Here is a 15,172-nt window from a genome sequence, read left to right on the forward strand (position 1 = left end):
TCTAACAAGTGACATAAAAGCAACTCAAATTTTTCTCAATTATTTTTTATGTTTATGTCTTTTGTATAAATCAATAACAATTCAAGCTGCATAGTGTTTACAATAATGCTGTAAGACAGTTTTCATATATTGTTACACGGGTTCTTGTTACGAAAATATATGTACACAACTACACAACACACCACAATTCTTATACTACATGTGTAAAAACTTCACTTTAGGCTGCCTTCTTATCCACTCAGTTTCATGGTCCACTTTATAGCCATTTCTGAGACAACACAATTTCTACATTTGCTCATGTAATTGTCACACTCAGGTCACTGCTCAATTCTAGAAAAATAGAGAGAAATTGTTGCATCTGACATCCAACATAAACGCTCATTAACATATTTGTCTCATTCCCTTAATTATGAAACAAAAAAAACATACAACATTACAAGAAAAATAAAATGTGTATCAGTGTAATTACTACTTACATATTCTTTTACAACTTTTAGGATATAAAGTGCCTGATGGTAATGTATTATATAGTTTGCATCTGTGTATACGAAGTAAAGTTAGAACTTGTATTACATATGCCCTTTTGTTGCATAACATCCAGTTACTAATAATGCAATATTGATGGCAACTGAAGCCATAATTATACACTAAAAGAAAAATGTTCCATTTCATCAAACATATCTCTACAGTTCATAAATATGCATACAAAAACTAATTTAATAGAGTTAAAAGTTAATGTCACGATGTTATGTAGCAGTCTTGAGGATCAGAATGGTAAACTTTCAAAGAACCCTGAAGCTGCAAAGAACTGAAAAGTACAAAATGAACTATAATGTATAACAAAAATCAATCATATTGTTCAAAATGATATAAACAAAAGATGAAAATGAAACATGATGTGACTGAGAAATAGCCCTTTCATTTTTGGGAAAGCTTCAGTTTGTATTCAGTTAATTAAAAATTAAATATAAAGTGTAATCTTAATGTAACATGAAACTTTACTTGAAAATATGTAGCTACAGCAATTCTTAGTATAACAAGTGAAGCATCACTGTGCATTTACAATGTCAACAGCAAAATGGGGAGTACTGGTGCGTAATCATATTGAAGTCAGTATGAATTCCACACTTGGTAATTCTACTACAAAGTTACTCATTTAGAAAGAGCCCTGGCTATCAATGAGCAGAAACAGGACATGGCACTGAAGATGGAACCGAACAGGTGGAGGAGACAGAAAGTGGACTGTTGCAGTTCAGCTAGTGCTGCATTTGTGCTTGCTTTGATGCTGATACACTGTGTAAAAAAGTTGTGTTCCCATTCAGTAGTAGCTCTGCTACATGCCACCCATACTAATTAAGTTAGGTTAGAAGGTAAATCACAGATAGTCTAGAGAATATTACATTTAAGCATTCTGTTGCACTTTATACGACATGTGATATAACTCTGTCCTAAGTGCAAACTATATTTATAGGTCTTTCGTTTTGTTCCTCTCTACACACTACATGTTTCGGGCCCAAACGGCCATCATCAGGTGTATACACTCACGTATCTGTTACACTGCACTTATTTATAACATTTAAAATTTAAAAACATAGGTCTTCCTGGTTAGCACTTATAAAATATTCGGTTCTAATTTTAAATACTTTAAAATTTTTTTTCTCTAAACTTTAAATTTTAAAAATGTCAGGGTTACTCGCCCTATGTCTATAGTGCTGCAGTGGCTTCTTCTTGTTTCTAGTATTGTATAGGTGTTATTCTGTGTAGTCTTCTTGTGTGTGTGTTGCTGCTGCTTATTTTTACTACATGTTTTGTCTGATGTATTGTAATGTTGGATGTACAACACTCGCAGCTAAGAAGAGAACACACACCACAAGACACGGTGAGTACTAAAACATTATAATACAACACATAACAGATAGAAGCTGAAAGTAATAATAAGTACCTTTTTTCACGTTGCAGGTTTACACAGAAAATAAGAAAAACGACCCCATAGTGAATGAACCACACGCAAGTTTTAATTAAGACACATAAGATGAATAATCTTAACAAGTTTTAGTGAGTGTAAATTTATTATAGTTGACAAATACGCACTTTTTAAATACTTCTTAAATGGTGTTGTGAAGACATATGAGGGCAAGCAATGCAATAGATTAGCGTAATTAGGGCACCTGATGATGGCACTATGTTGCCAAAACATGTCGTGAAGTAACAGGTGAAATTGAGTGCACTACAAGATGGCCACTGTATACATATCATGGATGAAAATCAGTGCAACAGGACACTAAAACACAACATTATAAATTATTTTATGCAGCATGATTACAGTTTCCAAGATTTAATGGTTTGAAAAATTGTAAATATTAAGAATGGTGCAGTATTTAAGAAATCATTGTTCAAGGTCCTTTTGTAAACTTTCATATATTTGGAAATATGTAAGTCAACATGACGACTAATAAAGTAATGCTACCTTGACTGCAGAAAATGTACAGTGACATGAAAGATACTGATGCTAGGGAAAGGATTTCATATTCCAAATATTTAAATGTGATGTGTATATTACATCTATTTAAGTGTTTTTCTTGTAACCATAAACCAAAATAACTGAAAATTGTTAACAAAAAACTGTTCCTGAAATTACATTTACAGCCTCAAAGAGAACAAAGAAACATAAAAGAATATACTATAAAGTTCTAGTGGTAAAAGACAATCTTTCAGAAGTACTGAGACCACTTTGGTGGCTGGAAACTGTCATACACCTGGGTCAAAATACTGGTCACATTTACTTCAGCTAATGCTCCATAAAACATCAAGTTAAAATTTTGTATCCCAAGCAAATATACCTACCAGCATAATTTCCACATGATAGTACTTGCGGGAAGACACAACACACTGCTCTGGCATGCCAATTTGTGGCAGTGGTTCACCATGCTTGTTTTAAGTTTTCAATTTGCTTTTATACAATAGGTGATGCTTTACACTTACATTATTCATATATCAGTTATACAGGTTCAGGTTTCTAAGTAATTCATATGCTACATACAGAACCATAGAGAACAGCATAGCTTTAATAAAACTGTTCTTACTGTATATTTCTTCTTGTAGCTTTTCTGACTGCACAGATTATATACTAGAGCACCAAACGTGTACCTTCATATCACTTAGCAACAGACTTGGAATATTAAAACTACAAATCCAACAGATGAAAACATAATAACAAAACGTACATGACACTATGTTAACAAGTGTGCTGATCACATAATTAGGACAGGATGCATCACGTTTAAGAGGTTCGATGACTGAATCTTTAATTTCAACAATCACTCCAAAATCAGAAAGCAAGTCAGGACATGGTCATCAAATCTCAGAATTCCTGAAACTCCCTGACCACCTGAGAATCTAACACCTCCCTTGAAGTTATCATGGACATTCATAAAGGTTTATTTTTCTGACTTTGAGAACATATCTTAAGAGACTGAGAATAAAACCTTATTAAATATTTAAATAGTGAAAACAAAACTATGAACTTCTAATTCACATTTGATTGATTAACCTCAACTGTCTGTGAGATGCCCTATTATAAAAGTGCATGCCTGTGGTTAGCTGGCTAAGCATTATATTCTCTTCCAGCACTATAACTGTTACCTGTAACTTAAAAGCTGACCATAAGCTCCTATTTCCATGTCATTAAGATTAATGTACTAAAATGCACATTCCAGACTTTTATGGGTTTTTTACATGTTGAAGCATTACAAAGCAGAAAAACAACATACGGTTCACAAGCAGTTACTTGAAGTCCAGGAAACCATATGGCATAAATTTGAACTGCATACTGTACACAGAAAGTTTCTCGCTAAGAAATGTTCAGATAATTAAGACTTAATGAATTTTTCATATGAACCACTACCAACTATGCATTGTAGTGCTCAATGAACCGCATACATGATACAGCCAGCCAATACAATTAACCCCTGAAATAAAATGTGGCCACCAGTCCAATAATATTGTATAATTTAAAATCCTCTATTCACAGATGATGACAGTTACACCTCTAAGTTAAAATATGACTGCCAGTCCCATATGATGACAAGTAACTGTTATTCTCTAAGCTGAGAAGATGTCTGTAAAAAAAAACTCAAGCAGAACAATATTATATAGACAGAACATTATATACAGTAAGGCTGTAAATTGCTACAGACATCAGTGAAAGAAGAATCAATTGTTCACACAGTAAAATCATAATATTTCCTAAGAATTTGGAAGGAAAAAATGAAGGACAGAATTGGTTTACAAAATCATGAGAAACAGCAGAAGAAAGTTGCCACAGTTTCTCTATCTTTGTGAAGAAATCTGCAGTACAGATCTCAGTACCAGTATATTATGCACTTCCTTCTTTCATGTAAGCATGGCACTTCACAAACAGTTTCTGCAGTGGTGCAGGAATGTAATATTTCCAAATAGCTGTGCACAAGCTTTGAGGTTCACCAATCTCAAAGCTTGGGACCCACTGTTTTCTGCTGATTGTTCTAGCTAGAATTTCTAAGTATGGTATATAAATTTCAAACATGTTCAAACACAATAATCTTAAAACCATTGCATCATTTAAAATATTCTTCTGTTGGTACCTACAATCAGATGCGATATATGTGGTTACCCATATTCATGAATTCACTATTCATTTTTTTTTACTTGCAATTGAGCCTCCAAGAATATATTATAGTAAATTTTCTTTGAATAGTTTGTCATGGTGCCAATTTATTAGCTTCACTTAAGTCTTCTAGCATCTAACACACACATATGCTATCGCATGCCTCATTATGCACCTCACAACTGTACCAACAACATCTCATAAAATTTACCTTTTTTCTTTCATATTTCCTTTGCACCTATGCCTCCCAAAGGAAAGAAAAACGATATCAGCAATGTAACTGGAAATGTAAAAACTGTGAAGAGAAAAAATAATAACACATAATTCATCAAAACGATACATCCTATCAGAGTCCATGACCATATACTCAGACATCTCAGGAATATATCCCTCATGAACAAAGACATATGCCTGTGATGAAAACTGTATTTTTCAATGAAAATTTACAATTTTTAATGCAGTATATTTGCCAGTACCATCTAAGTAAGGCAAGGGATTTCCTGGTACATTATGGCTGATTAAACACCACAACTGAGTCTTCATAATGAGCACTAAAATTGTTTTAATGTATTCTTTAGGGTGTCTCACAAAACATTATAGTCTGAACCTAACATACTCATAATGATAATTCTTGGTTCGACAACCTGTAACCTTCCTACAACCACAGGCAAACATGAAACTAATGTCATGTTTCTGCAGTTGAAATAGTATTACCACTTTCACCTAGTATCTACAAGTATCAATCAGTCCTCTATATAGTGGTGTTACACCACACTATTTCCTAGTCACAGAACTCCAACGTTAAACTATGGCAGCATCAGAATTTTTAAAATAAACTATCTCAGACTCGCTTTATCTTTAAATGCATATGTACACAAGGATGAAGCATTGGTCCACTGATCTGTACAAGCACTCGTTATATCCAGGGGCCCAACTCCTTCTCTAGTAGTGAGGCAGCATCAGAACGCCCCATCACCCTCAGAATGTTGAGGAGGTCTGTAACAGCTGTGGGGTCTCTATGCCTTGCTTCCCACAAATCCAAAATGTGCCCTGTTGGACTAGCTTTTGTTGCAAAGTAGTTGATGTACCTGGAATGGATTGGAGTCTTTAATTACAGAATCAGTGGAAATACAAATTTGAAAATATTTTAATCAGAAACATATAATGAATAATGTGCATTTAGTCATGGACTGCAATTTACAAACAATAAACTTAAATAACAACATACAACTTCTATAATACAAGATTTAATATCAATTTGAGGTTCTCCCAGCAGTGGTTATGAAGAGTTCTACCTTCTGGGATATAATACTGTGTAGTTTGCTGAAAGTCAACTGATGTTCTGGAGAGCATGTCATCTCCAGTTTCAGAATTGAAGAATTAGATGAGCAAGAAACCACATGAAGCAAATATCAAGCTTTGATAGAACTCACCAAGACCTTAATACATACGAGTATGTAATAAAAGATTTATGGGCACAAGCAATTTTACTACAAATTTTAGGGAAGCCAATTCAAACACAATCAACTGAAAATGAACCAAGCATTGTGGTTTACTGGTTATCATCATCATCANGATCTTCTCCATCCTTCTCCAACACCACATTTCAAAACTTTCCAGATGTTTCTGATCTACTGCCCTAAGTGTCCATGTTTCAGCCCCATACAGAGCTATGCTCCAAATGTAGCATTTCACTAGTTTCTTCCTCAAATTTAAGTCCAATTTGCTGGTAAAAAGATTCTTCTCCTTGCTAAATGCAGCTTTTGCCATGGCAATCCTGGATTTAATTTCACTAGTACACCTTCCATCATCTGTTAACAAGCTACCCAAATATTTAAAACATTTCACATTCTCCAGTTGTTTTTGGTACTGGTTATCAGTATTGGTTAAATTAATTATTGGTTATGTGTTTTAATTTAACTAATACTGGTTATCAGTATTGGTTAAATTAAAACACATATAGCCTAGGTAAAAGCATATATGCATATAAAGAGCTTTCATTTGTAGGAACATCCCACATACTATCATGCTGTTTCACCGATCAATGGACAACACTCACTCCTAAGTCAGTAGCACATTGCTGTCAGCTCTCATATTTATACAGCACTCGCTGTCTAGCCCACATTCAGAGCATTACACGCGCTAGCCAATCAGCGCTCACAATAGCAACTACAAGTCTAAGCTCTGCCCACCAAGACTGGTATAAAAGGCAGAGCCCAAAGCTCGCAATCATCAGTGAACACACTCAGTTCAGAGTGATCAGTTGTCAGAGGCATCAGCTCTTCACTGTGACCAGGCAACTGACATAGTTGCCGCAAGCCTCCAGTGACCAGGCAACTGAAGTAGTAGCTGCAAGTCTCCAGTGACCAGGCAGCGAACGCAGATGCCGCAACTCCAGCAACCAACTGAGGCAGCTGTTTCTACTTGCGCGCACAGCACTACATCACAGTCCAGACAGGCCAGCTGAATGGCCGTAAGCCTCCGCCTACTACGGAGGAGCGAAATCTGTTGGCACACTCGCGGTGGAACGAACTGCCCTTAGAGGGCTGGCCAACTTTTGAACATTCCACATATATTCTGTATACTGCTATTCTGTAAATTCAGTTTATATGATTTAATATATACAATCGTTACAGTTTCACGTGTTTGTCATTTAGAACATCAACAATCCCACACATTAATTAGCATTTACATACTAAACTGTGTTTCCATAGACATGATTACTTTGACTTACCTGTCAACATTGAGACTCTGTGCCAGCATTCTCCAGNCATTAATTAAATTTACACACCAAGGGGGGGGAGGATCATTTGGGACACATTTACATGCTAAGTATGTAACACCTCTACTAAACTGTGTTTCCATAGACATGATTAATTTGACTTACCTGTCAACATTGAGACTCTGTGCCAGCATTCTCCAGTCATTACCTCGAGCATTGGGAGGATCCAGACAAAGACACAGCTGTTTCCGAAGAGACCGATGCAATCTGGGAAAGACAGAGAAAAATGTATATGATATGCTAATAATCTTAAGCTTTAAACAGCTCCAGCATTCTATTAGACACATAGACTTCATGGAATCCAAGGAAATATTAGACAGAAATTCTTAAGAGATGCACAAAAAATCTACCAGATTAATTACTGATTAATAAGGTTTGATCTAAACTTAGAATTAATATTTCATTTTTCTTATTACTGTGGTGGAGAGTGATATCACAGTGTTCCTCTATCAAGAAAACAACTGCATTATTCATTTCACAAGTGAAATTTCACGTTTGTGACTCATCAGAACTGTACTATCCATCTAATGAAACTCTCAAATGAAAGCTGCAGTTTTAATATAATGTTTATGACTCTACATACATCAGTAAGTTACTTACCTGAAAGGTGATGTCGTAGTTGGATCCAACGTAGTTACCATTGAACTGCAGCCGCTGCTAGTTGTCACCGTGAGGGCTCGTGGGGGGCGTGACAGTGCTGGGCTACTTGGAACCTGCTTACAATTAACCAGATAATGTGAAATCCCTACTTACTAAGTCTCTGGGAGAAACGCTTTTGTTTCACTAAATGAAGGTTATGCAAAATTACATCATGAAATTGCTCATCTTCTTACAAGACTTGCTGTATACAATTGTGATAGAAGAGTTATGTTTTATAACTAATTAAAAACTATTTCTATGCATATAAATATAATTATATAATGAATAATTTCAAATTAATTTCTAAAATAATTAATGGTTCATTAAATATACATCGAAAGAACCTCAGTCAAGAATCAAAGAAACTATGATGCCACAAACAGTGGCAATGGTCCATATTTGATGTCACTTGTCAAAGACTGATTCTGTAGTAATAATTTCCAACAGAGAACAAATATTGAGTGTTGCTTCAACTAAAATCCATAGAAATGGAAAATTTATTCAATGAGCTTCATGTTATTGTAAATCCAAATTCACCAAACATAGGATAATAATACATTGTTTATGTTCAATTTTGGATGAAACAAAAAATAGTTCATTACATATGGGATTTCACCAAATGCAAGAACGCTAAATCAGGACTTCAGTTTCCAGAGAAAAATGTCTGGAACCTTCTTATGTGTTTCATACCATAACTACTTCTGAAAACTTAATTTTTCTGTACTGTTTACTTATTTTAACTTAACTTCTAAAGATATTACAAAATGACAAATATGCTTCAGCTTCTACTGATCAATTCAAAATGCAGCAATACAGAGGGAGTCTTTGAAAAAAATGGCTCTATTAACTATTTGGAACAGATAAATAATTTCAGTACACGTCTTCATGGCACTCCTTAGTTAATGTCACATGATCTGCAGTAGATCCCATTGCAAAGTAGTTCACAAGACATGTGGTCCATCTAAGGACAAAGAAATAAACATTTTTCAATTGGATGATGGAGGATTTCTGCACTAAAAAATTATAGAAAAGTTTACTATGCTGCTTGAAAAAAAAGATAGATGTGTCACATATTTAATAAGCCAACATAAACTTTAGCTGACATGCAGGATATTGTAATCACACAAGAAAAATATAAATGTTAAAATTTAATTAATGATCAACTGAAATTATTCTTAAGGGAGATAATACAAACCACAGTCATGTTAGGTACAGAAGTATGCAGGTCAGTGTTAACTTTGAACATCTGGCGGTGTGTCTGGCTTCCTTTTTGGCATGCCAGTATTCGGAAGGCCACTGTATGCATCAGTCTGTCAGTGCACTCCAATGTGAAGGAACAATGCAGGTGATTATGTGATGAACTCCAGATGTGATGGAATGGAATTTCCTAGACAAAGAATATCACTTATTCTCTTCCCAAAGGGTTGTTGCAAAGATATCATTCTGGCATTTCTGTTTTATCAGTTTTACACCTGACCTGAAGGTTCACAAGGCCATGTGAAGAGCAGCAATTAAATAAAATTTAATTTAAGCAACATAGATAGATGACGGTAATAGTCAGTGTTTCTCCTTTTGCAAAGAAAGAAGTCAGTATCCAAATATGATAAGAGAGGCAAGTTTCGACTCAAAAAATAAACAATTAAGATGGGCAAAAAGAATGCTGATTTTCACTGTTGAAAGCAACAGGCACAAATGCACCTTGATTGTTGTGAGAGATTTATCCAGAACAAAATTAGCTCCATAATTCCATACCACACTGCTTATTTTGCATAAAAAAATAAACAAATTGTCAAGAAAATATATATAGAATTATCTTTTCAAGTTTATGATATTTATTCACTGATGCTGAAAATTATCTAGGACTTTCTAAGAGTATAAATTCTTAAGAGGGTAAACTTTAATGCAAGTCACTGCATTTCTATAAGATGGGGAATTACTCTTCTTGAGTAATTCTTCCTGCCTACTTTCTTCAGATATGTTTAATATGGCTGTGTGAACATTTGCATGTTTTACTTACATGCTTCTTTTATAAGCATACTTTCAGATTGTGACTATATTTTACATTGCAAAGCTGCGGAAATATTGGCATCAGCCAAGTTTCAAATTGGTACCAGAGGGATTTAGGAAGTATTGCCAGTAAATTCATATTAGGTACTAAGAGTCATTTGACTCCCAAGTAAAATGTTAGCCATAATGAATCAACATGGTCAGAAACCCACTTCAACAAAACCAAACAGAACATGAATAAAATTCATCAACAATCATAAACTCAAACATATTTGAATTGTTATATTATTTTTTATTTCATTTAGACGATTGATTGACAAGATACTGAAGGGTATGTTTTATAATACTGTACCTCAGAAGCATATGGGCTGGTGGATGCTTCTGAGGTACAGAACTCATTTTCATCATTGACTGCATCAGAAGAAATAACCTACAGCACATCTAACAATAAAATACATCATCTGAATGAGGAGTACACGCAATATCTGATATGGCATACTTGTGAAATAAACCTATATGATAGTAGACAAACAGTATAACTTTGATTTATTAAGGGGCCGACACAATAACATCAAATTATTATTCACAATGCAATTTTATATAACTTGCATAACACACCTGATAGTCAGCCTGAGGTTTGCTTTTCCAACCTGGACCTATGTCTTCCATACTAAGGCATAAACTAGCACCACCATCTTGAAATAACATGGTCTTTGGTTTGTCCATTAGGCAACCTCCCAGCTTTTTCTCCATCTGAAGCACTCCCTGCATCAAACAATATTTACATACATTACAGAAACAGCACATTTTGACGTATTAACCTATTCAAGCAAGGATGTTCAGTATACAGCAATGCCTAGTATACCAAAGCACAGTAAATAAATTAAAATAAACCAGTCCCCTAGCATGGGAATACCATATTTGCCTCTTTACTTGCAGTTTGCAAAGACTTACCACATACATAAATTACCATTATCTTTTTGTTTAATATTTACCACCCCAGTCTGAATATTGTGATTGATTGGTGTTCAGAGTGTACAGCTGCAGTTTGCCATGCATGTAGTGTGTGTAAACTTGTAGACAGTGTTTTGGAGGATGGATAAAGTAACTTGCTTATTGCAGGATTGTAGTGTGTGGAATAACCATGTGAAGTTTCTGCCATTTACTGCAGCCTCTCCTGGAGATCTGTTTTCATCATTTTTCCATAAGTTTCTTATCCCATTGCTGAAGTTGGACTACAGTTAGTGCGTTTACTCTCCTAGATCTTAGCACAGTGATACTAAAGTCTAGGTAGTGAATAATTTAAAAAGAACTGTGGAACAGTTTCACAAAATGGCAATGTAAGGGCTAATACAATGTGTGAGTAAAGTGGAGGAAGAGCTCAGGAACATAAACAAAACTGAGTATCTAAAGCTCAGTGTTTCAAAATTTCCTACATCAGTAATCAGATTACTTGCTAACAACCCAGTTATTATGTGAAGATCACACAGAAGAATAAATTAAATACAAATTATATAATGACTTCAGCATAACTAAGAATTCAAATTTGAAAACTCCCCAGCTGTATACAAGTATACAAACAAAATTAAATGCACTATACTAAAGGTTAATTTATCTTCCATTGTTTACCTCATATAGCCAGATAACAACTAACTTACTGAAATGTGAAAACTCATTGACTATGATACAGCTCATGCAGTTAGTCCTTGGCTTCCAACTATGGTGGTCCAGGTTTGATCCCTGGCCAGATCATGTGTTGAACAAAGTGGCACTGGGGCAAGTTTCTCAGGGTATTTCAACTTCCTTCGCCAGTTCTTATTCCACCAACTGCCAAACATTCATTAATCATCCTACCATCCAGAACTACTCCTACATAGTCTCAATTTTGACAGTATCATTAAATGATGAACTTCACAACAATTTCAAATATTTTCAATTTTACATTGCAAAATAATACAGTGAAAAATGTTTCAGTGTTTACACTAACAGTATAAAGAATATGCCCCCTATGGCCCCAACAAATACATATTATTAAATTATTTTCCTCCAACATTCTTGTAATTAATGTTACAATCAGAAGAAAGTCAACACAATGCAGTATTAACAGAAGAGTTGAGGAAATATTACAAAAAGAAATCCTCAGTGAAACAGCGACATTCAAGGAATGTTCAAAAATATAATTTCAAAAATTTTCCTTTTGGGTGGATATTATATATATATAAATTTTATTATTACTTTATGTATGAAATATAAATCCACCAAGAAAATCCAAGTAATAAGTAGAATTTCAACTACTACAATTCATCATTCAAGTAATAACAAGTAACAAAGAAACAAGGAAGAGAAACATGATAAAAGCATAATGAAACTACACATTCTTGTAATTTCTGGAACTGAATAAGAATAATACTACACTACAGTATGTTAATTCCGTTTCTATTACCTCAAGGGCTGCCATGTTGTCCTCTAATGTGTACACCCTAACATTATAATCAAGTGATTGTGGATGTAGTATTGGTGACGGGGCAAATACTGCTAGTCTCAGTGTCTTCACAGCCTTGTTGCAATTTCCAGCTGATTCCCCAACCAGAACAAAGCGAGTGAGCTGATCAGTCACCAGATACACTTGTCCATGGTCCAGCTGTGTAAATACTGGAGTATTGATTGTCTCCTCACCCAGTGTCACAACTTTCTGCAATATTAAACATCACAAAGACTTGATAATTTCATTATTTTACAATCCTGTACTAACAGTCGAAGCAACATATGAAAAATTAAATTATATGTGTAGTCTTAGGTACTATCCTGGAATATTTTCTGGAAAGACTGAGAAATACTCAATTGATTCTTCCTGTTCCCAAACGAGATTCCAACTTAGTACCTCCCAGACACCAGTCACAAGTGTAACTCACTCTCTAAAGCTCATCAATATTTATGCATTGTGTCTGACAATCCTATAATTAATCACTATGCCATGAAGACATATGAGGAAGAGGAGGTACAGCCCCACCATTCTTGACCTCAGGACTGGAGAGGTGAGTGGTCAGCTTTGTGTCCCAGCAGCTTTCCCTCGAGGAAATCACCCCGGTACCCACTGGGCAGGCAGCTGAGTGGGATTCAGAGGCTCTGGACATTGTGGAGAAAAGGCTTTCTCCTGTTGGAATTTGAATTCCAGTCATCCAGCCTGTAGCTTGTCACTATTCTGATTGAGCTATCTTGACTCCTAGTGCAGTAACATTACTTGATTAAAGTAATATTTGCTTTACTAAATTCAGTTTTGTCATTCTGAATAAAAGGATTATCTGTTATCTGAAAGGTTCTCCTGTACTGAATCACTTGAAATTACATAATGCAATCTATGTCCATCCCTATTTTTCATTAGGCAACCATATTCAATGCAGGAAACGATATATTTTTCATCTATAAGCCACAGTCATAAACAGTAGGAAAGATGTTTTTAATGTGAATGTAATAACAAGTATCAATAGTTCAGTGTATTTTGTATGTGTCAGTTAAAAGGCAAAATTACTAAATAGATCTGCTATATACATTACATCTATTAGACGGGCAAAGCCATGCAAAGAATGGACATCCCAACTAGAAAAAGTCACCAAGATACCAGTTATAAATGTAATCAGTGAAATATATGAATATGTGATTCAACAGTGCTTTCTTTGATACCTTAAAGTTTAGTTCTTTAGTCAAGTTAAGTTAAAAAATATTTTTCTAGATGTCAGTAACCTCTAAGAGAGTATTGGCATTGTCAGTTTCATAAAATGAGTACTTTAAACAAATATAAATAATTATTTCTTCACTTTTTGCTAAGTACACAGATCAGTACTATTTGAAATAAAAGTTATAAAACTTATGAACTAATTGACTGAGAAATGTTATGTAATTTGATATGAATTTCAAGTAGAAGTTACTATGGATGAATATGATGAAACAATACTGTTGTCTTCTTAGATATTTAGTTTTTAGGTGGTTACGAACACTTCTTACAAACCTGCTACCACCATCTTCAGGGCAGAATTAAATATGAAACAAAATTAAATTTTCCCAGTGAGGATGATGTAGATAATAGTTGTCAGTGAGCAGATGCATATGTTTCACTACCTTACACTGACCTGCCACACCGGAGGCTCTTCTGGCTGTGAATAGCTGCACCAAACAGAAACACTCCAGTGCCCATGTTTCAGACTGGCGCAGTGATGAAAGTTCACAATCACTGGCTTCTTGAATGCTACATTTGCTGGACCACAAATCACTACAGGACTCAGTTGTGTCTGACGATCTGAAAATGCAAAATTAACAATAATAGAATAAAATAAAATTAAAAAATTATAAAACTTTCAACTGCACACTGTTAAATATCACCATGTGTACTCAGATGTGCTGATTTAAGAACCAAGATAGGAATTTTAATTAAATTCTTCATGGTAATCCTAAATGTAAGGACATCATTTTTATGCTCAAGCAATGCTACACTTCTTACACACCTGAAAGTTTTGGGCGATGTCTGTCTTCCCGGAGTACAGCTAGGAATACATCTTCTCTCTGTCCTCTTGATAAAGCCCCTTCAGGCACACTGAGTGAAATGCCAGACTCAGGTAGGCTGAGCCTGGCTCCAGCTGATGTTACAGTTGCAGAAACAATACATTCTGGATCTACACCAGCAATGATAGATGGTGGAGGGGTTGTTGGCGTAGTGGTTTGGGCTGCAATGTCATAAGTTGAATCAGGTTTGGAGGCTGCTGGAGAAATAATTACATAATTTAATAGTTAGAAATATTATTTTCCCTTTATCTTTTAATATTTATATAATTCATTGAAAGGAAAATATCTATATGCAATGAGGGCCCAAATAATTAACTAAGATATGTAATTCTACAAAACTTATCACTAAAAGAACCTTAGGATACTTGGGATTTTGTAGTTGCTTTACTTAAAAACTTAACAAAAGATATTTTCTTCTGGTCTGTTTTAAAAATAATTATTTGGTGGAATATATGTACAAGTAGTGGATACATTAAATAATTGGGGGGGGGCACGGAGTAGCGTAGTTGGTTGAGGGGCTATGCTACAAGCTGGAAGGTCGC

The 15,172-nt window shown here is 34.9% G+C and overlaps 1 protein-coding gene across 1 annotated transcript in view; it reads right to left on the bottom strand.

Moving 5' to 3' along the window:
* Positions 1 to 2,235: 2,235 nt before the first annotated feature.
* Positions 2,236 to 15,172, bottom strand: part of LOC111869448 (netrin receptor UNC5B) — a 259,914-nt gene continuing 246,977 nt past the window's right edge. Inside the window, exons 8-15 of the mRNA XM_033753431.1 lie at positions 14,573 to 14,824; positions 14,201 to 14,367; positions 12,517 to 12,765; positions 10,692 to 10,838; positions 9,262 to 9,453; positions 8,028 to 8,140; positions 7,533 to 7,634; positions 2,236 to 5,733 (exon numbers count right to left, since the gene is read on the bottom strand). Coding sequence (XP_033609322.1) covers positions 5,562 to 5,733; positions 7,533 to 7,634; positions 8,028 to 8,140; positions 9,262 to 9,453; positions 10,692 to 10,838; positions 12,517 to 12,765; positions 14,201 to 14,367; positions 14,573 to 14,824 — 1,394 coding nt within the window. The 3' untranslated portion in view covers positions 2,236 to 5,561. The remainder of the gene's footprint in view (positions 5,734 to 7,532; positions 7,635 to 8,027; positions 8,141 to 9,261; positions 9,454 to 10,691; positions 10,839 to 12,516; positions 12,766 to 14,200; positions 14,368 to 14,572; positions 14,825 to 15,172) is intronic.

The sequence above is a fragment of the Cryptotermes secundus genome, unplaced genomic scaffold, assembly GCF_002891405.2.
Source record: "Cryptotermes secundus unplaced genomic scaffold, Csec_1.0 scaffold1272, whole genome shotgun sequence".
NCBI lineage: Eukaryota > Metazoa > Arthropoda > Insecta > Blattodea > Kalotermitidae > Cryptotermes > Cryptotermes secundus.